This window comes from Caenorhabditis remanei, chromosome IV (genome assembly GCF_010183535.1).
Source record: "Caenorhabditis remanei strain PX506 chromosome IV, whole genome shotgun sequence".
In the NCBI taxonomy this organism is placed as follows: Eukaryota; Metazoa; Nematoda; class Chromadorea; order Rhabditida; family Rhabditidae; genus Caenorhabditis; species Caenorhabditis remanei.
The window spans coordinates 3,045,810-3,073,185 of record NC_071331.1 but is presented as its reverse complement, the minus strand read 5'-3'; the positions used below and the strand labels follow the sequence as shown (position 1 = coordinate 3,073,185).

General features: G+C 37.4%; 1 protein-coding gene across 1 annotated transcript; it reads left to right on the top strand.

Moving 5' to 3' along the window:
• Positions 1 to 20,843: 20,843 nt before the first annotated feature.
• Positions 20,844 to 25,963, top strand: GCK72_012295 (uncharacterized protein; the record flags this gene model as incomplete). The annotated part of the gene is made up of 7 exons (XM_053728993.1): positions 20,844 to 21,143; positions 21,189 to 21,678; positions 21,725 to 22,181; positions 22,335 to 23,141; positions 23,191 to 24,315; positions 24,363 to 25,602; positions 25,646 to 25,963. The coding sequence occupies 7 exons, from the start codon at positions 20,844 to 20,846 to the stop codon at positions 25,961 to 25,963; spliced, it is 4,737 nt and encodes a 1,578-aa protein (XP_053583765.1).
• Positions 25,964 to 27,376: the final 1,413 nt, after the last annotated feature.

Below are 27,376 nucleotides of genomic sequence, written 5' to 3'. Positions count from 1 at the left end.
GTACTTAAAAAAAGTTTACTGATTCAAAATGTGCTAATTCACCAATTCAGTCTATTCTTGCAATAATCACGGGAAGTTTTGCTTCTTAACAATGCTCTCTTTCAGTCAAAATTCAAAAACAACACTTGCTGCTTCAAAACTTCCAAAAAGCTTGAAAACAATAAAATGTATCATTGCTATCGTGTTTAAGAATTCCATTCGGTCCAGTCGGGTTCGGTACGACCGCCGACCGATGTCCGCATTTGCGCGTGAAGTGTTTGCGTATTTATGGGCGGAAGTTTAAATTTATTTTATTTTTTTCACGAATTTCAGAATTTTCCGAAATTCAATTTGTGAAAAGTGCGCTTACAATTATGTCAAAACATGGTTCCTCATGAAAAATTTGATGAATTTCGATTGATTTTTGAAAATCAAAAAAATTAATCTGTGCTCTCTAAAAAATTGCACCATGACCGAAAATTGGTGTTAAAAACTGTTGGAAGTACTAATTTTGTTCAAATTATTCCGTTTTTTTTTTTCCATTTTGGTAAAATGTCAGTTTTCAGCCGATTTCATTTTTCAAAAATTGTCGTCGAATATGGCGCATGCAGACAGAAAAAATTGTGTAGGTCGGTGACCGGTCGGTCGGGGGTCGGTCGGGTCGGCGGTCGGTCAGGTCGGTCAAAAGGTGAAAATTCTCAAATCGGCCCGGCCCGGCCCGGCCCGTTGCAAGTATGATCTCTTCCAATTAAATTTTATATGCGCCTGTGATAAATCTTTACTTGGAGTGACTTTTATAAGTTTTTTTTTTCTATTATTCCATGTTTCAGATTATTGTTTTCAATGAACTTGAAAATATAAAAACGATAAATATACGATACCAGTCGGTTAACGCAGCCTAAGGGCTGCTCAACCTCCTTCTCTACAGCACCCTTCTGGGTGTTACAGCGCCTGCGGCGCTTCTTAAATGGTTCAAACTATCAAAGTCTCAGAATTTTCTCCTTCTCCTGGATTGTATTAATTTTCTTCACTTGTCGGTAGTTTTTGTTAGCTAAACAGCCCGTTCCGGTAGAGAACAATTAAAACATCTCTGCATTTCTGATACGATTTCGACAAATTTACTCGGTGACTTTTCTATCCTGAGGAAAAAAGGATTTCAATATGAGCAGTTTTCAATTCACTAATCGAAACTGTATTCATTTTTTCTGCTTTATCTCCCTCCTCAAGAGGCGAGTCATCTTTCAAATATTAATGTCAAACTTCGGCGACAATGCTGTCTCCCTTCTCTGAATATGGCAGACTGAGACCATGTATTAGCAAATCCTCATCCTAGAAATAATTACCTTTTGAAGGTAACTGATCCACGACAAAGTTACTTATTCAAAAATCTCCACCACTTTTTGAGTAGTGTTTTTTCATTCAATTTATTTCTATTAAGCTTCTGACTGTTGCAACTTCTTTAAGGATGGAGACATCCGAAGTCTCAGAATGAATTATACTAAACACAGCAAATGACTTTTTTGGCTTCAGACTGAGAAAGCCTTACCAACTCTTTTACTGAAGCTTAGAAATTTGGAAATTTTCCTATTCACATCTTTAAAAAATTAACCTAAAGTACTACTTTTAAGTTTTTGACTGATCGGCAGTGATGCCGCCTCCCTCCCCAAAATCTTTCAAGATTGTTTCTCATATCCACGGAAATCTTCTCTTCAGTCTGGTTTGATCTGAACTGTTCTGCTTTCTGATTTTTTTTCTCTAAAAGACTTCAAAGCTATTCTACATATTTCTAAGTGTGAAAGTTAGACAGCCGGTAAAAATGGAGTACAGTAATGGCCATAAATCGAACAACTTGGACCGTTTTTCAGTTATATTGACACCCTTTCCAACTTTGAAAGGGTGTCAATAAAGAGATTCTATTCCAGTTTAGATGTCCTTTGAGAACTCGAACGTCCCTTAAAACACTTAAACGTTCTTTAAAACACTTAGACGTTTCTCAAAACATTTAAACGTTCTTTGGGGTCCCAAAAATGTTTAGACGTCCCAAAACCGTTCAGATGTCCCTTGAAATCCCAAACTTTTATTGTAACACCCAGAAGGGTGCTGTAGAGAAGGAGGTTGAGCAGCCCTTAGGCTGCGTTAACCGACTGGTATCGTATATTTATCGTTTTTATATTTTCAAGTTCATTGAAAACAATAATCTGAAACATGGAATAATAGAAAAAAAAAACTTATAAAAGTCACTCCAAGTAAAGATTTATCACAGGCGCATATAAAATTTAATTGGAAGAGATCATACTTGCAACGGGCCGGGCCGGGCCGGGCCGATTTGAGAATTTTCACCTTTTGACCGACCTGACCGACCGCCGACCCGACCGACCCCCGACCGACCGGTCACCGACCTACACAATTTTTTCTGTCTGCATGCGCCATATTCGACGACAATTTTTGAAAAATGAAATCGGCTGAAAACTGACATTTTACCAAAATGGAAAAAAAAACGGAATAATTTGAACAAAATTAGTACTTCCAACAGTTTTTAACACCAATTTTCGGTCATGGTGCAATTTTTTAGAGAGCACAGATTAATTTTTTTGATTTTCAAAAATCAATCGAAATTCATCAAATTTTTCATGAGGAACCATGTTTTGACATAATTGTAAGCGCACTTTTCACAAATTGAATTTCGGAAAATTCTGAAATTCGTGAAAAAAATAAAATAAATTTAAACTTCCGCCCATAAATACGCAAACACTTCACGCGCAAATGCGGACATCGGTCGGCGGTCGTACCGAACCCGACTGGACCGAATGGAATTCTTAAACACGATAGCAATGATACATTTTATTGTTTTCAAGCTTTTTGGAAGTTTTGAAGCAGCAAGTGTTGTTTTTGAATTTTGACTGAAAGAGAGCATTGTTAAGAAGCAAAACTTCCCGTGATTATTGCAAGAATAGACTGAATTGGTGAATTAGCACATTTTGAATCAGTAAACTTTTTTTAAGTACTGATTTATTTGATAAAGCACATAGGATAGGTGAAATATCAAAATGTGGCACACCTAGTATTGATTATACTCAATCAAACCGTCTCGACGCACTGATTCCGAGTATCTGATTTATTTTTGTCTAAAATTTAACCAAAATCTTAAAAACTTTGTTTTTTATTTTTTATCAATTTCATATAAGCCAAATGGAGCGGCAGGTGTGTCTTCATCATTAAACAAGATAGTTTGTAAAAAGTAGAGAGGGAAAAGAAAGAGAGATTGGTACTTTTTGTCTATACCCCCTCCAATTCTAGTCACAACTCCCCTCAAATGTGTTATTGGTAAGTACAAAAATTAAAAAATACTACTTGGGGTGACATGCCTTTTGAGTGATTTTCGAAGCAAAATCATCAAAAAATTGATGTATTTTGGGCTTTTGAAGCTAAATTTTGCAATTTTCTTGGTGTTAAATTGAAAAAAGTTCAGTTTCTTGAATCCGAACCTTGGTAATAGTCATTTTTGTAATTTTTAGAAGTTTTTATGGGTTTTCTGATTATTCAAACAGTTTAAAATATTTCAAACTATATTTTTCAGATATCCTACCGGAATGGATGTCGAACAACGATTATTTTTGATTTTTTTGGGATTATTTTAATTTTTGAGGATTTCGTGAGGAGGTGAGCACTATCAAGCAGTGCTAAATGAATGTTAAGTCAGTTGTCTTCTATTCAGAGATCTATTCGGTGTTCAACGTGGAAATTGTTGTGTATTCTTGGTCTTCTCCTCGTCATCTACGGAATAGCCCTTGCTGACGATGAGCAACCTCATTATTTTGCAAATACATGCTGCAAAGGACCAAAAGTTCGGCACCCTTTTCATCCAAACGATGAGAAACGTTATCAATTCAAAGAGCCCTGAGGTCATAGGGATTCTGTTCCAACCTGATTTCGTGATTGTTGGTTGCAACGACACATATTAGCGGCCCACACCCTCTTACAACTGCGCCCCACCGCAAACGAGAGAGTATCGACGAGAGACGCAGAATTTTTTCTCGCGCGAACAAATATTTTATCATTTTTGACCTATTTTCGCTGTTTTTAAGAACAAATTACATAAAAACTTTCGAAAAATAGTGAAAATAGGTCAAAAACTTTGAAAATAATTGTTGGCGCGAGAAAAAAATCTCCGTCTCTCGCCGATACTCTCTCGTTTGCGGCGGGGCGCAGTTGTAACAAATTTGCTCGGCTAATACTCGAAAGGTGGATTAATTAAAGTTATCACAATTAATAATAATCTGATTTCAGAGAAGCTGATTCAATACTTGGTTAAGATTAAACAAACTCCAAGGTTTCATGTCTCCTCACCTACAATTACTGTAGAACTTGTTTGCAACGTGAAAAATTGGAATCTGCTCGTGTCACTAGCTGCAAAAAAATTTTATTGGAAGGATCTATTTTTTTCTTTTTTTTTTTCATCAAACGTATCTCTAAACTGTTTGCTTTGTGGTTGGAAATAAATTGTTAATTTCAAGTCTTTGTTGCAATTCTACCGCAAGACAGATGAATATGCTTCGGCATGACCATAATCTGAAAACTCCAAAATACTCAAATCTATTACTATTTATCAGGAAGACAAATAGTGGTCGAAACAAAACTACAGAAACACTATGTAATTGACAAATTCTGAAAACAGTAATTTTTTGAGAAAAATAATTGCCAAAAACTGAAAAAAAAAACAGAATTAAAGTTTTCTGATAAGTATAATCATGACTTGGTTTGACGCATCGTTGAGTCTCGAGGCAAAAACTACAGTAACCATTTTTTCGCGAAAAAGTCGAATTTTTGACTATCAGCCAGAATTAGAAAAAATTCTGAAAAATGGTCAAAAATGGTCACATTTCCGATGAAAAATTGAAAAAATTTCGAAAAAAAAATTGGAAAAAAAGGGTCATTTTTTGAAGCCGGGCCTTCGGGCCGGGCCGGGCCTTGAAAATTTTCTACCGGCCCGGGCCTTGACAACTATGATATTCTGAAGCCAATTGACTTCACAACTTTGATTAATTCAGCAGTACTACTGAAGCACTACTATCTGATTTGGAAATGTGTTTCCGATTAGCATGTAAATTCAAAAAATTTGAAAAAATTTGAAAATTTGACTTTCGCGCCAATTTGCCCGGGCCTTCGGGCCGGGCCTTAAGCCCGGCCGGGCCTTGACAACTATGCAGAATATGATAATTGCAATTATACACCTTGGAAGTTAAATTGAATGAAAATGTATGTCAGTTTTCATGTTGAAAATGAAAACAAATTCGAACGATGCTTAAGTGCTTAACTGTAATATTTTTTCGAACAATCTTGATACGTGAAGAAAGAAAACTAAACTTGAGGTGTTGAAATCAATCTGAAACATTTGGGAAACGGTATAAAAAGTACTGTTCTTCAAAACTCTCTTCAACTTTTTAGGAAGTCTGGATAGTAATCGGTAGAGAATTCAATGTTTGATGTGCGAGAGAACCTGCATAGAGTATTCGAGTATAAAGCAAAAAAACTGTGAAACAAAAACAATTTACTGAAACAGGAGCAATGTTTTTTTAGAACAATTGAATAGTGTGAGACACAGTCTATAAGAAAACAGAATTTTACGATAGAAAGTGTTTTGGCCGAAATTGAAACAGAGTGCAAATGAGACATTAATGAAAATAAACATGTCTTATCGAATTTGACAGAGCACTGTTTGAAATCTGTTCATCAGAGAATATGATTGGTTTGAAACAGAAAAGTTCAACAATTTGAAGTTATGTGTTGGATCAAGAACAGTAATTATTACCACGGCACGCTTTTTAAAACCGCACTCTACCAAAACCGAAGGAAATTGTGTGCGAAACTGAGAGACTCAAAGAAAATAGACATTTTCAAAGGCGTTTCGGTGGAGCGCAGTTGCAAGAACCGAGCGGGAATTTTTGTAACTGGACATTTTGAAAATTCCTGTTTCTCAAATTGCTGACGAGAAAAAATAGTTTATAGACAAACACTTGATTATTCAAACTAGAATTCTCAAAACTGTTCTATAATTTTTGGTTGAAGGTGAAAAATAAGTTTTCCTGTACATCAAACGGAACAAAAATGTATTTTTTCTAATCAAACAAAAATTAACATTCCAATGAAACAGAAACGGGTTAGTAAAAGGAGCGTGACCTGGTTCCGTTCGTTTAAGCGAATTATTTCCCAATTTTATCTTTATTTCTTAATAATACTAACGGAGTAACAACATAATATTGCAAACTTTGACGAAATCAGGTTTTTGATACAGAAAAATATTAAAGAAAATCTGAAAAATACGAATGGTATACAATAAGCATACTTGTCAACCGGGCCGGAACGGGCCGGAACGGGCCGACACTGGCCGGTGCGTAACTCGCGTCAAAATGAATACTATGAGCTGAAAAATATTGCAGCGGGCCGGGAAAATGTGCCAAAAAACGCGAAAATGGCCAAAAAGCCATTCTAGCCCGGCCCGCGGCACAATAACAAATAGCCATCCGACCCGTAGTAGGTCACAGACATAGAACTCGCCGAGATCTACATTTTGGTATATTTTTCAGCTCATAATATTCATTTTGACGCGAGTTACGAGCCGGCTCGTGAAGGCCCGTTTCGGCCCGGTTTACAAGTATGACAATAAATTATATACCGTTTCAGATACATTTTCTTTGTGCCATTGCGATGTGACTAAAGTAATGTACGGGTACTTTTTTTTAACATTTTTCCATAAAATAAGTATTCCAAATGTCTTCACCTGTATATCTTTGGAAGTTTCAGAAATTCTTAAAGTTAAAATGATCAGAAAATTAAGAGCTCAACTTTTTGAGATGAGTGTCAGTCGTACGGATTCGGAGCCATGGGATTAGTGAAACCCTTACATGAAATGTTTATGAAACTCGAATTATCCGTATCCAAATTACATATTCTGAACTACTTCGTGGGAGGAGAACAATACTTTCCAAAAAAAAATTATATCAATAACTCTTGTTACTTTCAATCTTTTTAGATGTTTCGAAACACGAATGATTGTGAGAGTAGGTTCAAATTCACCAGTGATAACAAACTTCCAAAACATTTTCAGGTGGCCATTAAGTCCTAACTGAAGCGAAGAACTGAACTGAAATAAATCCTCAAAATTGAAGAGTTCCGAAAACTGTAAAATTTCATCGCGACTATTATTTGAACATTATTTTTATTTTTTATCACCGAAAACTCACATTTGAAATAGAGCGCCCCGCAAAAAGCACATTCGTTATCCATTCTGCCACAATAATGGGTGTCTGGACGGTCATTTGTAGCGGCGATTCCGAGAAATGCAGAATTATTTTTGCTTTTTCTTGCCCGATCAGAAGTTCTTCGAGACAGTTTTTGAGTGAGATCTTCGGTTGCTCTGGCTGCGGATTTTCTTTCTCTGTCAATGCGTGCTCGTTTCTTTCTCTCTTCATCTTGCTCCTCAGACTTTCTTTCTGCGTGTCTTTGTTTGTCGACTTGCTTCCGTTTCTCTTTTTCTTCAGCTGTTTCTAGGGAACGTCTTAAAGATTTCATTTCAGAATCCCTCCTTGCCTTCCCCGCTTTAGTTTTCTCGGTTCCATTCGATCGATGGAGTGCGGAACGTGTAGCATTGTTTTGCAGTCTTCGATCTTTGTCTGCTTTATTTTCGAGTTGTCTTTTCGCTGAAACTCGAGCCGAAGCAGCATTTTTTTTCCTCTGAAAGTTAGAGTTTTTGACTAAGCCAATATAAGATGAACTTACCTTTCTCTTATCTCGCTTTCTTATTGATCCTTGAGACATCATCTGAGTGTCCTCGACATCATCCATGTCTTCGCTCATGTTTTGAGTCATGATCTGAGTATCCTCGATTCCATCGATTACTCCACTTCGTGATGGACCGGTCATGTCATCTGAGGCTGGAGAATCTTGAGACATGATCTGAGTATCCTCGATTCCATCGATTACTCCACTTCGTGATGGACCGGTCATGTCATCTGAGGCTGGAGAATCTTGAGACATGATCTGAGTATCCTCGATTCCATCGATTACTCCACTTCGTGATGGACCGGTCATGTCATCTGGGGCTGGAGAATCTTGAGACATCAACTGGGTATCCTCGATGGGGAAAGAAAAAGAATGTGACATAAAATTAAAAATGGAATACTGAAATGGCCATAATTGTAATAACTTTGGCCGTTTTCAGTTAAAACTGTCCAACTTCAAGAGGGTGTCACGAAAAAAAAAAGAAAAATAATAGTTTATGAACGTTCCCCACCCATTTTTCTAGACGATTTGAAGAAATGAATTCATTTGAAGAATGGAAAAGTTCTATAACTATTTTTCCCGTGAACTCCTATTTCCCTATTTCGGAAATGAAAGCCACTGAAAGGCTTGAAAACCACGTTTTTTCACGTAGTGACCTATTTTCGAACTATTTGAACTAAAAAAAATAGACGGGCATCATCCGGGGAAAATTTCCAAACGATCTGTGTAAGTTTCATTAAAAACGGTTCAGTACAGAGGGCGCTAGAGTCGGCGACATACGGACAGACGGACAGATCTGCTGCTCCAGGAACCGAGAAAACTGAGCTCAAAGTTCGAGCTCTGAACTCGATTCCCCCGTAACTCCATCTTGACTCGGGATCCTTCCCTAGTTAGTAAATAACAGGCCTGGAAAAGTAAACGCGGTGAGTAGGCTAATTTACAATATCTACAATTACAAGGTAGCACATAAATCTAGGACACACTTTTCTCGTGCTCAGTATTCTACACCATACAACCTAATTCCGAAAATCAAATTTTTTACTTAAGAAATCTTTGTGTTTAATTAAAACATTCAGTTATTGAGAACATTTCTTTTTTCAGATAGTCAGTTTCAGTACTAAATTGACAAAGCTTGATTGCCTACAGTATTCCAGTGCGGACTATGAAAACAAAAAATCGTGTACTCTATCTTTACTAATAATATTCAGCAGATCTGTCCGTCTGTCCGTTTGTCGCCGACTCTAGCGCCCTCTGTACTGAACCGTTTTTAATGAAATTTACACAGATCGATTGGAAATTTGTCCCGGATGATGCCCGTCTATTTTTTTAGTTAGAAAAGTTCAAAACTAGGTCACTACGTGAAAAAAACGTGGTTCTCAAGCCTTTCAGTGGCTTTCATTTCCGAAATAGGGAAATAGGAGTTCACGGGGAAAATAGTTATAGAACTTTTTCATTCTTCAAATGAATTCATTTCTTCAAATTGTCAGGAAAAATGCGTGGGTTTTAAACAATTTTTTTGGTTCTATTCTAGGTTAGATATCCTTTGAAAACTCGAACGTTCCATGAAACACTAAGACGTCGCTTAAAACACTTAAACGCCCTGTCATGCCCTAAATTTTTTCCGAAAGTTAAGACTTCCTTCCAAGTGTTCAAACGTCCCAAAAAACATTTAGTCGTCCCAAAAAACGTTTAAAAGTTCCATAAAATGCTTAGACGTGGTTTCCTTAAAACATAGACACACTGATGCTTGCTTGCACTTTTTTCCATAACTTTAAGCTAGATGCTGGATGTCTCTGTGTTAAGGAATTCACTACTTCCCGGGTGCTGAGCCATTATCATGTCAAGATTCAAGGACGTTATTGTTTTTAGGCAATCACTACTTCCAGGTGTCACAGCAAGCTCTTGGTTTTGAAAGTTTAAGGGACGTCCAAATATTTTTTGAACGACGGTTAATCTCAGTTTTCTCGGTTCCTGGAGCAGCAGATCTGTCCGTCTGTCCGTATGTCGCCGACTCTAGCGCCCTCTGTACTGAACCGTTTTTAATGAAACTTACACAGATCGTTTGGAAATTTTCCCCGGATGATGCCCGTCTATTTTTTTTAGTTCAAATAGTTCGAAAATAGGTCACTACGTGAAAAAACGTGGTTTTCAAGCCTTTCAGTGGCTTTCATTTCCGAAATAGGGAAATAGGAGTTCACGGGAAAAATAGTTATAGAACTTTTCCATTCTTCAAATGAATTCATTTCTTCAAATCGTCTAGAAAAATGGGTGGGGAACGTTCATAAACTATTATTTTTCTTTTTTTTTTCGTGACACCCTCTTGAAGTTGGACAGTTTTAACTGAAAACGGCCAAAGTTATTACAATTATGGCCATTTCAGTATTCCATTTTTTATTTTATGTCACATTCTTTTTCTTTCCCCATCGAGGATACCCAGTTGATGTCTCAAGATTCTCCAGCCCCAGATGACATGACCGGTCCATCACGAAGTGGAGTAATCGATGGAATCGAGGATACTCAGATCATGTCTCAAGATTCTCCAGCCTCAGATGACATGACCGGTCCATCACGAAGTGGAGTAATCGATGGAATCGAGGATACTCAGATCATGACTCAAAACATGAGCGAAGACATGGATGATGTCGAGGACACTCAGATGATGTCTCAAGGATCAATAAGAAAGCGAGATAAGAGAAAGGTAAGTTCATCTTATATTGGCTTAGTCAAAAACTCTAACTTTCAGAGGAAAAAAAATGCTGCTTCGGCTCGAGTTTCAGCGAAAAGACAACTCGAAAATAAAGCAGACAAAGATCGAAGACTGCAAAACAATGCTACACGTTCCGCACTCCATCGATCGAATGGAACCGAGAAAACTAAAGCGGGGAAGGCAAGGAGGGATTCTGAAATGAAATCTTTAAGACGTTCCCTAGAAACAGCTGAAGAAAAAGAGAAACGGAAGCAAGTCGACAAACAAAGACACGCAGAAAGAAAGTCTGAGGAGCAAGATGAAGAGAGAAAGAAACGAGCACGCATTGACAGAGAAAGAAAATCCGCAGCCAGAGCAACCGAAGATCTCACTCAAAAACTGTCTCGAAGAACTTCTGATCGGGCAAGAAAAAGCAAAAATAATTCTGCATTTCTCGGAATCGCCGCTACAAATGACCGTCCAGACACCCATTATTGTGGCAGAATGGATAACGAATGTGCTTTTTGCGGGGCGCTCTATTTCAAATGTGAGTTTTCGGTGATAAAAAATAAAAATAATGTTCAAATAATAGTCGCGATGAAATTTTACAGTTTTCGGAACTCTTCAATTTTGAGGATTTATTTCAGTTCAGTTCTTCGCTTCAGTTAGGACTTAATGGCCACCTGAAAATGTTTTGGAAGTTTGTTATCACTGGTGAATTTGAACCTACTCTCACAATCATTCGTGTTTCGAAACATCTAAAAAGATTGAAAGTAACAAGAGTTATTGATATAATTTTTTTTTGGAAAGTATTGTTCTCCTCCCACGAAGTAGTTCAGAATATGTAATTTGGATACGGATAATTCGAGTTTCATAAACATTTCATGTAAGGGTTTCACTAATCCCATGGCTCCGAATCCGTACGACTGACACTCATCTCAAAAAGTTGAGCTCTTAATTTTCTGATCATTTTAACTTTAAGAATTTCTGAAACTTCCAAAGATATACAGGTGAAGACATTTGGAATACTTATTTTATGGAAAAATGTTAAAAAAAAGTACCCGTACATTACTTTAGTCACATCGCAATGGCACAAAGAAAATGTATCTGAAACGGTATATAATTTATTGTCATACTTGTAAACCGGGCCGAAACGGGCCTTCACGAGCCGGCTCGTAACTCGCGTCAAAATGAATATTATGAGCTGAAAAATATACCAAAATGTAGATCTCGGCGAGTTCTATGTCTGTGACCTACTACGGGTCGGATGGCTATTTGTTATTGTGCCGCGGGCCGGGCTAGAATGGCTTTTTGGCCATTTTCGCGTTTTTTGGCACATTTTCCCGGCCCGCTGCAATATTTTTCAGCTCATAGTATTCATTTTGACGCGAGTTACGCACCGGCCAGTGTCGGCCCGTTCCGGCCCGTTCCGGCCCGGTTGACAAGTATGCTTATTGTATACCATTCGTATTTTTCAGATTTTCTTTAATATTTTTCTGTATCAAAAACCTGATTTCGTCAAAGTTTGCAATATTATGTTGTTACTCCGTTAGTATTATTAAGAAATAAAGATAAAATTGGGAAATAATTCGCTTAAACGAACGGAACCAGGTCACGCTCCTTTTACTAACCCGTTTCTGTTTCATTGGAATGTTAATTTTTGTTTGATTAGAAAAAATACATTTTTGTTCCGTTTGATGTACAGGAAAACTTATTTTTCACCTTCAACCAAAAATTATAGAACAGTTTTGAGAATTCTAGTTTGAATAATCAAGTGTTTGTCTATAAACTATTTTTTCTCGTCAGCAATTTGAGAAACAGGAATTTTCAAAATGTCCAGTTACAAAAATTCCCGCTCGGTTCTTGCAACTGCGCTCCACCGAAACGCCTTTGAAAATGTCTATTTTCTTTGAGTCTCTCAGTTTCGCACACAATTTCCTTCGGTTTTGGTAGAGTGCGGTTTTAAAAAGCGTGCCGTGGTAATAATTACTGTTCTTGATCCAACACATAACTTCAAATTGTTGAACTTTTCTGTTTCAAACCAATCATATTCTCTGATGAACAGATTTCAAACAGTGCTCTGTCAAATTCGATAAGACATGTTTATTTTCATTAATGTCTCATTTGCACTCTGTTTCAATTTCGGCCAAAACACTTTCTATCGTAAAATTCTGTTTTCTTATAGACTGTGTCTCACACTATTCAATTGTTCTAAAAAAACATTGCTCCTGTTTCAGTAAATTGTTTTTGTTTCACAGTTTTTTTGCTTTATACTCGAATACTCTATGCAGGTTCTCTCGCACATCAAACATTGAATTCTCTACCGATTACTATCCAGACTTCCTAAAAAGTTGAAGAGAGTTTTGAAGAACAGTACTTTTTATACCGTTTCCCAAATGTTTCAGATTGATTTCAACACCTCAAGTTTAGTTTTCTTTCTTCACGTATCAAGATTGTTCGAAAAAATATTACAGTTAAGCACTTAAGCATCGTTCGAATTTGTTTTCATTTTCAACATGAAAACTGACATACATTTTCATTCAATTTAACTTCCAAGGTGTATAATTGCAATTATCATATTCTGCATAGTTGTCAAGGCCCGGCCGGGCTTAAGGCCCGGCCCGAAGGCCCGGGCAAATTGGCGCGAAAGTCAAATTTTCAAATTTGTTCAAATTTTTTGAATTTTTTCGCGAAAAAGTCGAATTTTTGACTATCAGCCAGAATTAGAAAAAATTCTGAAAAATGGTCAAAAATGGTCACATTTCCGATGAAAAATTGAAAAAATTTCGAAAAAAAAATTGGAAAAAAAGGGTCATTTTTTGAAGCCGGGCCTTCGGGCCGGGCCGGGCCTTGAAAATTTTCTACCGGCCCGGGCCTTGACAACTATGATATTCTGAAGCCAATTGACTTCACAACTTTGATTAATTCAGCAGTACTACTGAAGCACTACTATCTGATTTGGAAATGTGTTTCCGATTAGCATGTAGTCTACACTCTAAACACAAAAATTCAAAATTTTCGGATATTGGTTCAAACAATTGCTGATGCTCACAAACCGAGCCGATCGTGACAAGCATGCTAAGCATTAACTTTTTTTCATGAAAAAAATTCTATACACATTACTTTGAAATAGGCGTCTGGCTGATGATATCACGGTGAAACATGGAGAAATTACAGTTCTCCCACTTTTTCTGTATCTTAAAAGTTCAGTTTCGAAGAACGTTTATCTTTGTCAATTATAACTACATCTTTTTTCTCAAGCAGCTGTTTCTTGTTTTGGTGAGGAAAACCATACTTGGAACGGGCCGTGACGAGAATTTCCACGGCCCGAGGCCCGGCCCGAAGGCCCGGCTGAAAAATTTGAACTGAAATTTTGAACGAAAATTTGAATTTTTTTGAATTTTTTCCCAAAAATGTCGAATTTTTTACTATACTTCAGAATTCAATCAGAAGCTAGTTATGCATCAAAAAAATTGAAAGTTTTAATGTAAAATTTCAAAAAAAAAATCGAAAAATTTGGTAAAACATAGGTACATTTTTTTTGAAGCCAGGCTTTCGGGCCGGGCCGGAAATTCGCAAGTATGGGGAAAACTGTTTCAGTTCTTCTGTGCAAGGGCAGTTCGCCACGGCCCTCTGCGGCGGCCACGCCCATTCCTTGCGGCAATGTTCGAAAATTGAAGGAGACCATACTTGTAACGGGCCGATTTGAGAATTTTCACCGGCCCGGCCCGGCCCGGCCCGACCTGGCCCGGCCCGGGTCACAGTACAAAAATTTGAAAATTTGATTTTTTTTTCGAATTTTCGACTTTGTTTTTACATATCGATAAAACTCAAGTTTACATAGGATTTTTGACTATTTTTGGTAAATATTTCAAAAAAGTTCGAAAAATTTTGTGAAAAAATTGTGCTCATTTTTTGACTCCGGGCCGACCGGGCCGGGCCGATATTTTGCAAGTATGAAGGAGACTGTCCTTTTTAAATAACCAATAAGGGTATCTGATCAGTCTCATACCACAGAAAATCTGAGTGTCCGACAGATGCCATAATAACAAAATCACTGCCCGAAAGTTCCTGTTTCAATTGGTCTAGTTTCTCTCAATATCGAAAATATTATCAATAACATTATTTTAGCCCATTTAGACTTCAGAAAGTCAAAAGACATTAAACATGACTGATTTCATTTTGAAAAGTCATGTTTCAAGAGCATTTTAGTTATGGTGGGTTTCTTGTTGGGTAGTCGATGTACGGTTGGTATTTAATTATTAACACTTGTTTCCATTATAGGAATGATTTGTTGTTGTTTCTAATAGTAAGCTGATCAAAACGTCAGAGTAACCTTGGATCATCTTCCAAATAAGAAAAATCCATTAAACACATGCTGTAGAAACGGGAAGTCATTGGCAAACCGTGACAAAATTTCAACGCTACTATTTATTTTTAAATTGTTCACTTATCCTGCTCGGACTTTGAGAAAAAGTGAAATTGAAAGCTTCTGGAGTTGAATCAGAAGACTCGCTGAAAAACAGAATGTTGGGGAGACATAAACAGAATTCAACTTTATTAGATTTATATTATACTACTAGCAATTTGAAATTGAGGTTATGCAACACATCAAGCTTTTGAAACAGTCATATTTATCAGAAAAATTGAAAATTCTTGAACATGAGATTTTTCTTCTGTTACAAAATATTAATTTATAAAACGCGTTTTAAATGGGCGATGAATGATCAAATTTACAGATTTTTTTCCTGTCCTTATAGTTTCATTACACGGTTTTCAGAAAAAATTCTTTATGATTTCCCCGCAACTATGAGTTTTTATCGGTTTTACGAAAAACATAAATGCTCTTCATTTTCCAATGTTTTTGATTCTTTGCATATACAACACAGTTTCACCATTTTAGCCAAACATGCCATTTTACTGTTGAGCGTTTGAAATGACTTTTTCTAGTTTCAGGATAATCACTTTTTAGTGCTTTAATTTGTCTCCGTTTTTTGGTTCAGTGTTCCTATTTCAGTGCATGAAAGCCAGTTTCAAAAATGCTTTAGTTTCTTGGAGGTATTATTCAGTTTCGATATGCAAGCTACCAATCGTTTCGATTATCATTCTCTGAAATCAATTCGAACCTGGTCTTTGCTTGTTTACTGTTTTATAAAGGTTTCAAGACAGTTTTCATCACAGCAATATTCATTATTTGGATTATCATGTTAACTTTTCACTTACAATTAATAAATCGCAATTTGCTACGAATACCCAAAACATATTATTAGGTGTTATCATTGTTTCACAACTTCCTGGTTGCATTCTCGAAATTACCGTTTGTCAGTTGTAATAACTTAATATGAAACTAATCAGACCTTGATACAAGAACGCATATTTTAATGACGATGCTTCAAAATTCTAGAAATTTTCAGTTTCAGAAGGTTAATTATTTCATTTATTTAATTATCAACGCAGTTCATCGCATGACATCATTATTATCACCATTCTGTCATAACATAATATTTATACCGGTTTCTGCACCATTTTCATGTTTCAGAACGCTCTAATTATTACTTCGGTATTTATTTACGGTTTCGAAATAGTTTATTGAAATGTGTTTAGTTGTCATCAGATAGTATTGAAATATTAAAAAATCAAAAATAAAGAACTTTTCTTTCAAAAAAAAACTACATTTTCAGTATAAATTTAAGAGCTGAAGTTCCAATGTTCCAAACAGTAGGTAGGGTACAGTATAAGACAATTCGAAACATTGCTGTCAATTGGTTAAGGATATTTGGACCAAATGACTTTATATGCATTTTGTTCTTTCAAATACAATTAGAACTGTGGATATTTTAGGTTGTGATGAAGATCTACCTCTCACTTTGAATGTAAATAAGTATTTTTAGGAAAGAGGAATAAGAAATGATAATTTTTAAAACAACAATAGTTAATGATCGAAACTGTGAACAGTACAATAACCGTTCAGAAATTTAAAGAAATACTGTTTTCCAATAACCAATACATTTTCGTTAAAATGATTTCTTACTCTATTTTCTCACTTTTAACATAATTACTGTAGTTTTACAGCATCTTTCATTTCAATTATTTTTCGGACGGTTTTGTTTAGCGATTCCTTTTCTTGACGAACTGTATTTTTCATCGATATATTTTTATTGTTATGTACGCGTTTCAAAAAATGTTTAATTATGGTGTAATCCCATAAAAATTGCACTGTTTCAAAAGGGGCAATATACGGTCTAGCAATCGTGGTCTAGCAATCATTTCTTTTATCATTTTTGCATCGCAATGATAGACGTCGCCACTTTTCGAAATAAATATTGTTTCTGCTTCAAAATGTTCTTTTTATCTTAGATTACAAGCTATAACCGCTCCGATCCTACAGCTCTTCTCACTGGACCGATTTTTTTCGAACTTGGATCAAAAGATCAGAAATTTCCCCCGCATGATGTCCGTCTTTTTCTTTTTTCAAAATTCTCCAAATCACGTCTTCTGGATCAAAAAAACTGAATTTCAAGCCAAATTTGAAGAGAGAGAAGGAGAGGCGGTCGGCAAAACCCGTGAAACGTCGGTTGCTCACTTTCGTCTCCACATGGTGACACCTTCTCAGTGGCGCGTGGATAAAGAGGAACGCTCCGACCGTCCGATCTGGCAAGTTAAGCAACGTTGACTACAGGTAGTTGGTTCAACCCCGGACGCGAAATAATGGCGTTTTAAATCATTTTAATTTCATCTCCAATGTAGCCAGCGGCCGTCTGGTGTAATAAAATCAATTAGCTTTTTGAATTCATCATAGAAGCGAACACATATTTTATGTTCCAAAATTATGAGAAACTACATACTAATTTTATCATTCGTTCGTTTCCTACTCTTTCTAATAATTTGGTTTTTCAACATTTTCTTCTTCTCTCTTATTAGTCTCGACTGATAATTATTCAAACGTCAAGAATTCTACAAAAACGCAAAGATCCACTATTAAACGAGGTTTATCAAAAAGTTCTGTTGCACACAACTGAGATGATCTTTCTTTTTTGAATCTACTTGATACATCGTTTTCTACCAAATAATTCTCTGAAGTTTTGGTGTGTTATAGCAATAAAGTTTCGAAAAATCCCCTAAACTTATTTTTAATCTCCAAAAAGTTGGTTTTTCCGGTAAAAACATTTTTATCACGTTTTGCGCACAGTAGACTTCTGACGGTTTCCTCGTTGCGCTGGCACATTTTTCGTTCAAAGTATGTTGTCGGAAAAATTATATGCAATTCCAGCGTTCCATCAAGTGAAATCCGACAAGCACGTGACAAATTGAAACACTGTTATGAGTTACATTCAAATTCACATTATTTTCTGTTCAATACTTGGCCTCCAGATATGTCTTGTTTGTGTTTCCTAACTCAATGTCCCAAATTTTAATGATGGCAAGTTAATTTTAAAAGCCATGTTTCTCCGCGTCTCTCAATTTCACGTCAACTGTTTTGTGTGAGATTCCACACTGTTAAAAATGCTTTATTGTGGATTCCTTTACCACGCGGTACTCCCTGACTTGGAAGTCCGACTAATTTTTTTCGATTTTCCTGTTTCAAAATAATAATAATTTTCCGGTTATCAGATTTTCATCGCTACTAGGTTTGGCGTGGCTGCTCGTTTGGACTCTTGATTTTTACGTACCTTGCCTGCTTATGATAAAATATAACAACTTTTGTCACTTTTTCTTCATTTCAGAATATTCAAGGCGAGTTCTAATATATGTTTGAAGCATTTTCAGTGTAATTTTTGTTTTTCTCTAGACGTCCCATCCAAAATTATCTGGAAACCAGAATGCCATAAATTGGTTGAAAAATTTGAGAGAAATGTTTATAACAATAGAGAATCACTGTTTTCGGCCTGTTTGGATTTGGATCAGTTCACTTTGATTAGCTTTGACTCTCCGTTTCATTTATGTTTTCCTGGAGAAGACTGAGGGAAAATAAGATTCTATAAATGTAATCCAATATCTTATGTATCATAAATTTTAACATTTCTATGAAACAGTGGAAATTCTACATTTTTTTTGTACATAATATCACATAATTCTATAGTTAATTTATAACGATACAATTATTTGTTTTGTCAGAAGTATTCTGTTTCAAATATTATTTTTCTTCTCGAATTCTGAGCTCATTCATTATTACCATATTCAAATGCATGCATAAAAGACTCTGAATTTTTCTGACACCATGGTTGCCAAAAAAAGGGTTAACGATTGATTCATAAAAGTTTCCGTTGGAAACTCAAATAGTAGGCTTGTTGAGGAAAGTATAACAAAAAAACGAGAACGTTACTTACAACTTACTCCGTTTTGTGCATATTTTCCGTTTCAAATCGTTTTTGTTTTATTAGAATTTTGCACAAATTAGTAGGTGTTATTCTATCCACAAACCAATTTTTCTTTTATCGGATTTATACACTTTACGATAGTGTTAATCCGGGTTCCAGTCTCAATTCTGTACTCTTTTCTTGGAATCTCAGATCTCCGAGTATATTTCAATTGGGTTTTGGAGCCGCACGTTGGAGACAAACATTTTATACTGTTCTGGCTCACGTTTTTCATAATTTCAAAAATTTTAATCACATTCGAGTCGATATGTTATTCAATACGTAGTTTACATACACACGTTGTCTGTTTCCTAGCCAGAATCCACGAAAAACTACTTTTTTGCGAAATTCCTTCTTTTTTAAAATTTTTATTACAAAAATTCTGTTTCCAAAATAATCTTTACTAATAATATTCAGCAGATCCGTTTGTCTGTCCGTCTGTCGCCGACTCTAGCGCCCTCTGTACTGAACCGTTTTTGATGAAACTTACACAGATCGTTTGGAAATTTTCCCCGGATGATGCCCGTCTATTTTTTTAGTTTGAATAGTTTGAAAATAGGTCACTACGTGAAAAAACTTGGTTTTTAAGCTTTTCATTGCCTTTCGTTTTCGAAATTGGGAAATAGGAGTTCACGGGAAAAATAGTTATATAACTTTTCCATTTTCAAACAAATTCATTTCTTCCACTTTTGGTAAGGTTTCGAAACGTTTGCATTACAAGTCACATGTCAGATCTATTCTGCAAACTTTGATCAGTTTTTTTGCTATAAACAGATGGATGTGTGCAAGACGAGTCAGATGTTGAAGTGTAGGGTGGATAAAATTCTGTTCCGTTTGTCTCCGAATAGAAACAAATCTGAGTACTTTCCGATGTGATTTTCATCCTGCGGAAACTGAGAAAATTTCAAAAACTTATTGACACGGATAAAGTCTCTCAGAAAGTAAATAATTTTCTGACGGTAATATTAGAAGATGGTCGTTTTGTTTGCGCCAGTAGTTGTGAAAAGAGAAGAGAGGTGGCTTCAGTGCCGATCAGTCGAAAATTCAGGATACAAAACTGGATAAAACCAGACTAAAAAGAAGATTATAGTTTATATGAAAAAAAAGCCTGAACGATTCGGGAGAGAGGCGGCATTGCCGCCGAACAGTCAAACATTCAGAATAAATATTATCGGTTCACGAACACTCGCCGTTGTCCTAATTTTGACGGTGTTCAAAAATTACAATCCCACAAACACCGAGTCAGAAACTGATGATAGTTTACTATAAGACTATTGTCCCCATCTTCATGGGGGAGGGAGGCGGCATTGCCGCCGATCAGTCAAAAAATTTGATTGCATTTATTGAAGATGTGAATAGAAAAGACTTCCGAATTCCTAAGCTTCAGTAAAAACATATTCAATTGATAAAATTTGTCGAAATCTTATCTGAAAATCAGGGGCAAAAACTACCAACAAATGAAGAAGTTATACGATTCAGGAGTAGAAGAGAATTGTGAGACCTCGATGGTATGAACCATTAGAAAAGCGCCGCAGGCGCTGTAACACCCAGAAGGGTGGTGTAGAAAAGGAGGTTGAGCAGCCGTTAGGCTGCGTTAACCGACTGGTCTTTACTAATAATATTCAGCAGATCTGTCCGTCTGTCCGTATGTCGCCGACTCTAGCGCCCTCTGTACTGAACCGTTTTTAATGAAATTTACACAGATCGATTTGAAATTTTCCCCGGATGATGCCCGTCTATTTTTTTAGTTAGAAAAGTTCAAAACTAGGTCACTACGTGAAAAAAACGTGGTTCTCAAGCCTTTCATTGGTTTTCATTTCCAAAATAGGAAAATAGGAGTTCACGGGAAAAACAGTTATAGAATTTTTCATTCTACAAATGATTTCATTTTTTCAAATCGTCTAGAAAAATGGGTGGGGAACGTTCATAAACTATTATTTTTCTTTTTTTTTCGTGACACCCTCTTGAAGTTGGACAGTTTTAACTTAAAACGGCCAAAGTTGTTACAATTATGGCCATTTCAGTATTCCATTTTTAATTTTATGTCACATTCTTTTTCTTTCCCCATCGAGGATACCCAGTTGATGTCTCAAGATTCTCCAGCCCCAGATGACATGACCGGTCCATCACGAAGTGGAGTAATCGATGGAATCGAAGATACTCAGATCATGTCTCAAGATTCTCTAGCCCCAGATGACAAGACCGGTCCATCCCGAAGCGGAGTAATCGATGGAATCGAGGACACTCAAATCATGACTCAAAACATGAACGAAGACATGGATGATGTCGAGGACACTCAGATGATGTCTCAAGGATCAATAAGAAAGCGAGATAAGAGAAAGGTAAGTTCATCTTATATTGGCTTAGTCAAAAACTCTAACTTTCAGAGGAAAAAAAAAGCTGATTCGGCTCGAGTTTCAGCGAAAAGACAACTCGAAAACAAAGCAGACAAAGATCGAAGACTGCAAAACAATGCTACACGTTCCGCACTCCATCGATCGAATGGAACCGAGAAAACTAAAGCGGGGAAGGCAAGGAGGGATTCTGAAATAAAATCTTCAAGACGTTCCCTGGAAACAGCTGAAGAAAAAGAGAAACGGAAGCAAGTGGACAAACAAAGACACGCAGAAAGAAAGTCTGAGGAGCCAGATGAAGAGAGAAAGAAACGAGCACGCATTGACAGAGAAAGAAAATCCGCAGCCAGAGCAACCGAAGATCTCACTCAAAAACTGTCTCGAAGAACTTCTGATCGGGCAAGAAAAAGCAAAAATAATTCTGCATTTCTCGGAATCGCCGCTACAGATGACCGTCCAGACACTCATTATTGTGGCAGAATGGATAACGAATGTGCTTTTTGCGGGGCGCTCTATTTCAAATGTGAGTTTTCGGTGATAAAAAATAAATCATGTTTGTTACATTCCAGGTGAAACGACAACAAAAGGGGAGTTTACGGCATGCTGTCTATCTGGCGCGGTGAATATAGAGCAGAAGAAAATTCCAATCGCCCTCAAGAAGTTGTTTCTCACTAATAAAGATTCGAAAAATCAGGATCTATGGAAAGAGTCCAAGAACTTCATCGAGCAAATTCGGCAATACAATAATTCGCTTGCAATGGCCTGCATGAAAGCGGATGTCCAGTTACCATCTGGGGGACCGTACTGCTGCCGTATCCACAAGCAAGTCTACCATCTGATTGGGGATCTTCATCCAGGTGTCAGTCAACCACGGAACTTCGCCCAAGTTTTCATAATGGATACAGAGCAAGCGGCTGCTGAGTTAGCTGGAAGAGATATGAATTCTTCTTGCTCCAAAGAGTTGTTCGATAAGCTAATCGCTATACTGAAAGGAAATCATCCCCACGTGCAGTCGTTTCAAATGATGTATGAAGTGGAAAAAGAAGAAAAAGAAAAAGCGATGCAAGAGAAAAGACCTGAGCGGAACATTACCATGACGTTCCAGACTCGCAGTCAGGATGATCACAGAAGGCGAGAATACTGAAAATGAAATATTTTTTGAAATTTTGTTTTTTTCAGATATCAGGAATCTACAGCCAACGAAGTAGCTGTCGTTTATGTTGGAGATTCAGACGAAATTCCGGGAAAGAGAGGAACCACAGTGTACCAAAGGAGTGGCAGAATCAATTCCATCGCGCTGATTGACCCGAATTGTGACCCGATGTGCTATCCGCTTCTTTTCCCTACTGGACAGTTTGGATGGAATCCAGAAATTTCGTATACCAAACCAAGAGGAAAAAGGAATAGAGTCACCATGAGAGAATTCTATGCTTATAATCTTCATGTTCGAACTTCTTTCTCTCCACTTTTCCGCTCGAGGAAGCTATTCCAACAATATGTAGTGGATGTGTGGACTAGAACTGAGCAAAACCATTTGAACTTCATTCGAAACAACCAAGCTTTGCTTCATGTGGAAACACTTAGTGGATTACAGGACTATGTCGTTGGAGAAGAAAAAGGGCCAGTTGGAATGAGGATCACGCTTCCAGCTTCCTTCACTGGATCCCCGAGAGACATGATTTCAAAATATCAGGATTCAATGGCAATGGTGGCAAGACTGGGGAAACCAGATTACTTTTTGACAATGACAAGCAATCCGAAGTGGTCGGAAATCCAGGAATGTCTGTTCCCTGGGCAGACTGCACTTGATAGACCAGACCTCGTGGCACGTGTGTTCCAGCTCAAAATCACCGAGATCAGAGAAGATCTTTTCAAGCGTCATGTTCTTGGAAAAGTGCTAGCATATATCTATGTCATTGAGTTCCAGAAACGTGGTCTCCCACATATGCATATGCTTATAATCATGAAACCGGGATCCAAACCAAGGTAAGCTAGATATCAAGACAAATACTTCAAAACGCTATTTTTATTTCAGAACTGCAGCCGATGTTGATCGGATCATCTCTGCAGAAATTCCCGACAAAGATGATAACCCAGTTTTGCATGAATTGGTAACCACTCTCATGATGCATCGTCCCTGTGGAGTCCATAACCGAAAATCTCCATGCATGCAGAAAAATGGATCATGTGATAAGAAATTTCCAAAGGAATTCCGTGACACCACGTCTACTGACAACGACGGTTTCTCATTGTACAGAAGACGTGATGATGGGAGATGTGTCGAGTACCAGATCGATGGACAAGTTGTTCCACTTACCAACCAAAATGTGGTACCGTATCCTCCATGGTTCCTCACTAAATACAGGTGCCACATCAATTTGGAAGTGTGTGGAGCCGTGTCAGCCGTCAAGTACATATTCAAGTACGTATATAAAGGTACAACAAGAGCAGCTGTCCTCATCCGAGTTGTCGATGGGAAACAGATGGAAGTGGTTGATGAAATCAAGCAGTATTTGGATACTCGCTTTGTTTGTGCACCGGAAGCTGTCCACCATTTGTTCAAATTCCCGATGTCCTACAGAAGTTGTAATGTTCTTCAACTTGCTGTTCATCTTCCGGAAGATCAAAATATAATTTTTCAACGTGGGGACGAGGCACAGGCCGTTAACCGAGCTCAATCCAAAAACACCAAGTTGACTGCATGGTTTGCTATCAACAAAAAGTGTGAAGAAACAGTTCTCCCGGATGGATCCTTTCCTCCAACTCTCAAGGATTCTAGACAATACTTCTACCATGAGATGCCAGAGCACTTCACATTTAACACAAGTACAACTGCGTGGCAACCGAGAAAAACGATGGAAACTTCTCTGGGAAGAATGTATTTTATCTCGCCTAAAAATCGGGAAAGATATGCTCTTCGACAACTTCTTCTGTACACCAAAGGTGCTACAAGCTTTGATGACCTCCGTACGGTTCAAGGAAGGAGGTGGGACACATTTGTAGAAGCTGCTCGAGCTTCTGGATACCTCTCAGATGACACGATGTATGAACAAACTCTCTCAGAGGCGGCTGGATTCCACTCTGCTGCTCAACTTCGTGGATTGTTCGTGATGCTTCTACTTTTTGAGAACATCAACAATCCGGAAGAACTTTGGAATAAGTAAGAATTTCTACCTTCTGTAAAATTAACTAAACTCAATTTTCCAGATTTCTCAAAGATCTTTCTGAAGATTTTGAGCATCATGGATATTCTCCGGAAGAAGCAGAATCATTGGCTTATTATGACATGAAGGATCGAATGGAAGCTATGAATGGAGACATTAAGCAGTGGATCAATAAAGACTATCAGCCCGTGGCTTCAGCAACTCACTTTGTTGACTTGAGAGAATGTGAGAAGAAAGGAGAAGAGATGAGATTGCTACTCAACGCTGAACAGTCTGAAGCCGTCGAGTCCATTTTAGCTGCTCTCGATTTGGGTGGTCTTTTCTTCATTGATGGTCCAGGCGGTAGTGGAAAGACATTCGTTTACAACTGCTTGGCAAACATCATCATGGGAAAAGGACTGACAATTCTTCCGATGGCATGGGTTGGAATTGCCGCAGCACTCCTTCCAAACGGCCGTACTGTGGCCTCCATCTGCAAGTTGAACATCAATGACTTCTGCAAATCGTCCACTCTCAAGCCAAACTCCGCATTGGCAAAAGTCTTGGCTGCCGTATCAATGATTCTGTGGGACGAGGCTCCGATGTCTCCGAAAGCAGCTCTTGAAACTGTAGACAAGCTATTCCGTGAGATCACAGGGATCGATTTGCCATTTGGAGGAAAAGTGGTGGTGTTAGGAGGTGACTTCCGACAAGTACTCCCAGTGGTGGATAATGGAAGAGCTGAAGATCAAATTGCCAACTGCATTAAGAAGTCGTTCCTCTGGAATCAATTCCAAGTTTTCCAACTTAAGACCAACATGAGATTAACAGGAGATGCCCTCGAATGGAAGAAAGAGCTTCTGGATATTGGCGATGGAAAAATTGGAGCACCAGAGACCGGAGAAATGTCAATTCCAGATGGATTGGAGTCAAATGGAGATCTCGCAGAGGAAATTTTTGGTGATTTGTTGGCCTCGGGTGACGTCAATAAGTTGGCAAAAGTAGCGATTCTGACTCCACGTAACAAGGAAGCTCTAGAAGTCAACAATTTAGTACTCGACAAGATGGCCGGCGAACTTAAGTCCTACACTTCACTTGATCAGATTACTCATAAAGATGGAGGAGAAATCAACGACAGTTTAAACTTCACCACTGAATTCCTGAACCAAATGACACCATCTGGAATGCCTCCACATCTTCTTCGTCTCAAAAAAGGAGCAATCGTGATGCTCCTGAGGAATTTGGACGTCAAGAACTCATTGTGCAATGGAACCAGATTAGTTGTGGATGATATGGGAGCAAGAGTAAGTTTTGAGAGTAGATCAAATTTTCTACGTATTGTTTCAGGTTCTCCAGTGCAAGTTTATCAATGGACCACGCCAAGGACAGATGGTCTTTATTCCAAAGATCAAGCTGAACTACGAAAAGGGCCTGCCATTCATCATGAGTCGTCTCCAATTCCCCATCCGTCTCTCCTTCGCCATGACCATCAACAAGTCCCAAGGGCAAACATTCGAGAAGATTGGATTAAAGGTGGACGAGCCTATTTTTTCACATGGGCAACTCTATGTTGCCCTGTCTAGAACCACTTCCAAAGACGGGATCCGAATCGAATCCGCATCTGGAATAGTGAATAACATTGTCTACGAGGACGTTCTCCAGTAAACCTCATATTTTCTTTAATTTTTCAAAAACTTCTTCTTTTTGTTCATTAAATTTTTTGATCTATAAATATTGTCTTTCTGAAACATTTTTTGACTGCACCTAAAGTATTATAATTAGTCCGAAATCGGCGGAAGCCAGGAGGGTAGCCGCCGTTAGGCGGCGTTTCCCGACTGGTCATTTATATAGTTACGAAACGTTCGTGAAATTTAACTATTTCAATGCAGATAAAATCGAAGGAATAATTTTGAACATTTTCCATTATAACCACACTCCGAAACACAGAAAAAATTTAACATGTGGAGAACGGTGAAAAATTAAAAGCTATTCTCATGAAAAAAGTGCTGCTATAAATTTTTTATGTTGCAGTGTGTTTCAAACAAACATTCGTTCTTGGCTCAAAATTGGTGTTCAACTTTTTATGTTGCTTGTCGGAATTTCAAAATCAATTAGCACCCACGTTGTTTTTACGAACCAAACAAGGTGTTTTTTAAAACAAATTGCTTCTTATCTGACAAACTACCGTCAAATTTAGATTAGTGTTTTTCCTTATGAATGAATGTTCATTAACTCACGCATATTCTGTACTAACTCCGAAGCTGCTAGCATGTTGTAGTCAATTAATCGAAAAAAAAATTTTGTTGCGGAATTGTTAACACCAAAGCGTTGACATGTCAGAAAGGTAAGAACAAAGCGAATAATTACCTCTGAATCACAGAAATCTGAGGAAAGACAAATGTGAAACAGAGTATGTTTGACTAGAGGCTCCAAATTTAAAGCCGGTAATCACAGGGTCCAGTTTTTTGGAATTCAGAGATAATTAGTATCCAACCAACAAGTTTTCAACAATGATGTTTCTAAAAGAGAAATAAATATAGTTTTTCCAAAGAGTGACAAAACTTGATAAGGTGGATGAAACTAATCAATTTTAGTCGATGAAGGAAAATGTTTGTATTTTGTTACTTAGTGAAGATAGATTTTTCGAAACATTAAAAAAAAGACAGCTTATTTTCACCGTATTGAATAGTACCGCAAAGTAAAGAGAAACTTAAAACTAGTGCAATTAAATGACTTTTTCATGCTTTTGTGTAGCTATAATTATCAGTTTCAATGAAATGCTTAAAGTTAGTGTCAATAAATAGGAATAGTGAGAATGATTCACAGGGTCTCGGGATGAGTAGTGAAAATAAACGCGCTCCGCTGAAATCAGCTAAAATTTTAGCGCGAAATTCAAAATAAATTTTTTTATTAAAAATTTGGCTCTACCGTCCGATCGAGGTTCTTTGAAATTATCGAGGTCCTTTGAAATTATCGAGGTCCTTTGAAAATAACGAGGTCCTTTGAAATTATCGAGGTCCTTTGAAAATATCAAGGTCCTTTGAAAATATCGAGGTCCTTTGAAAATATCGAGGTCCC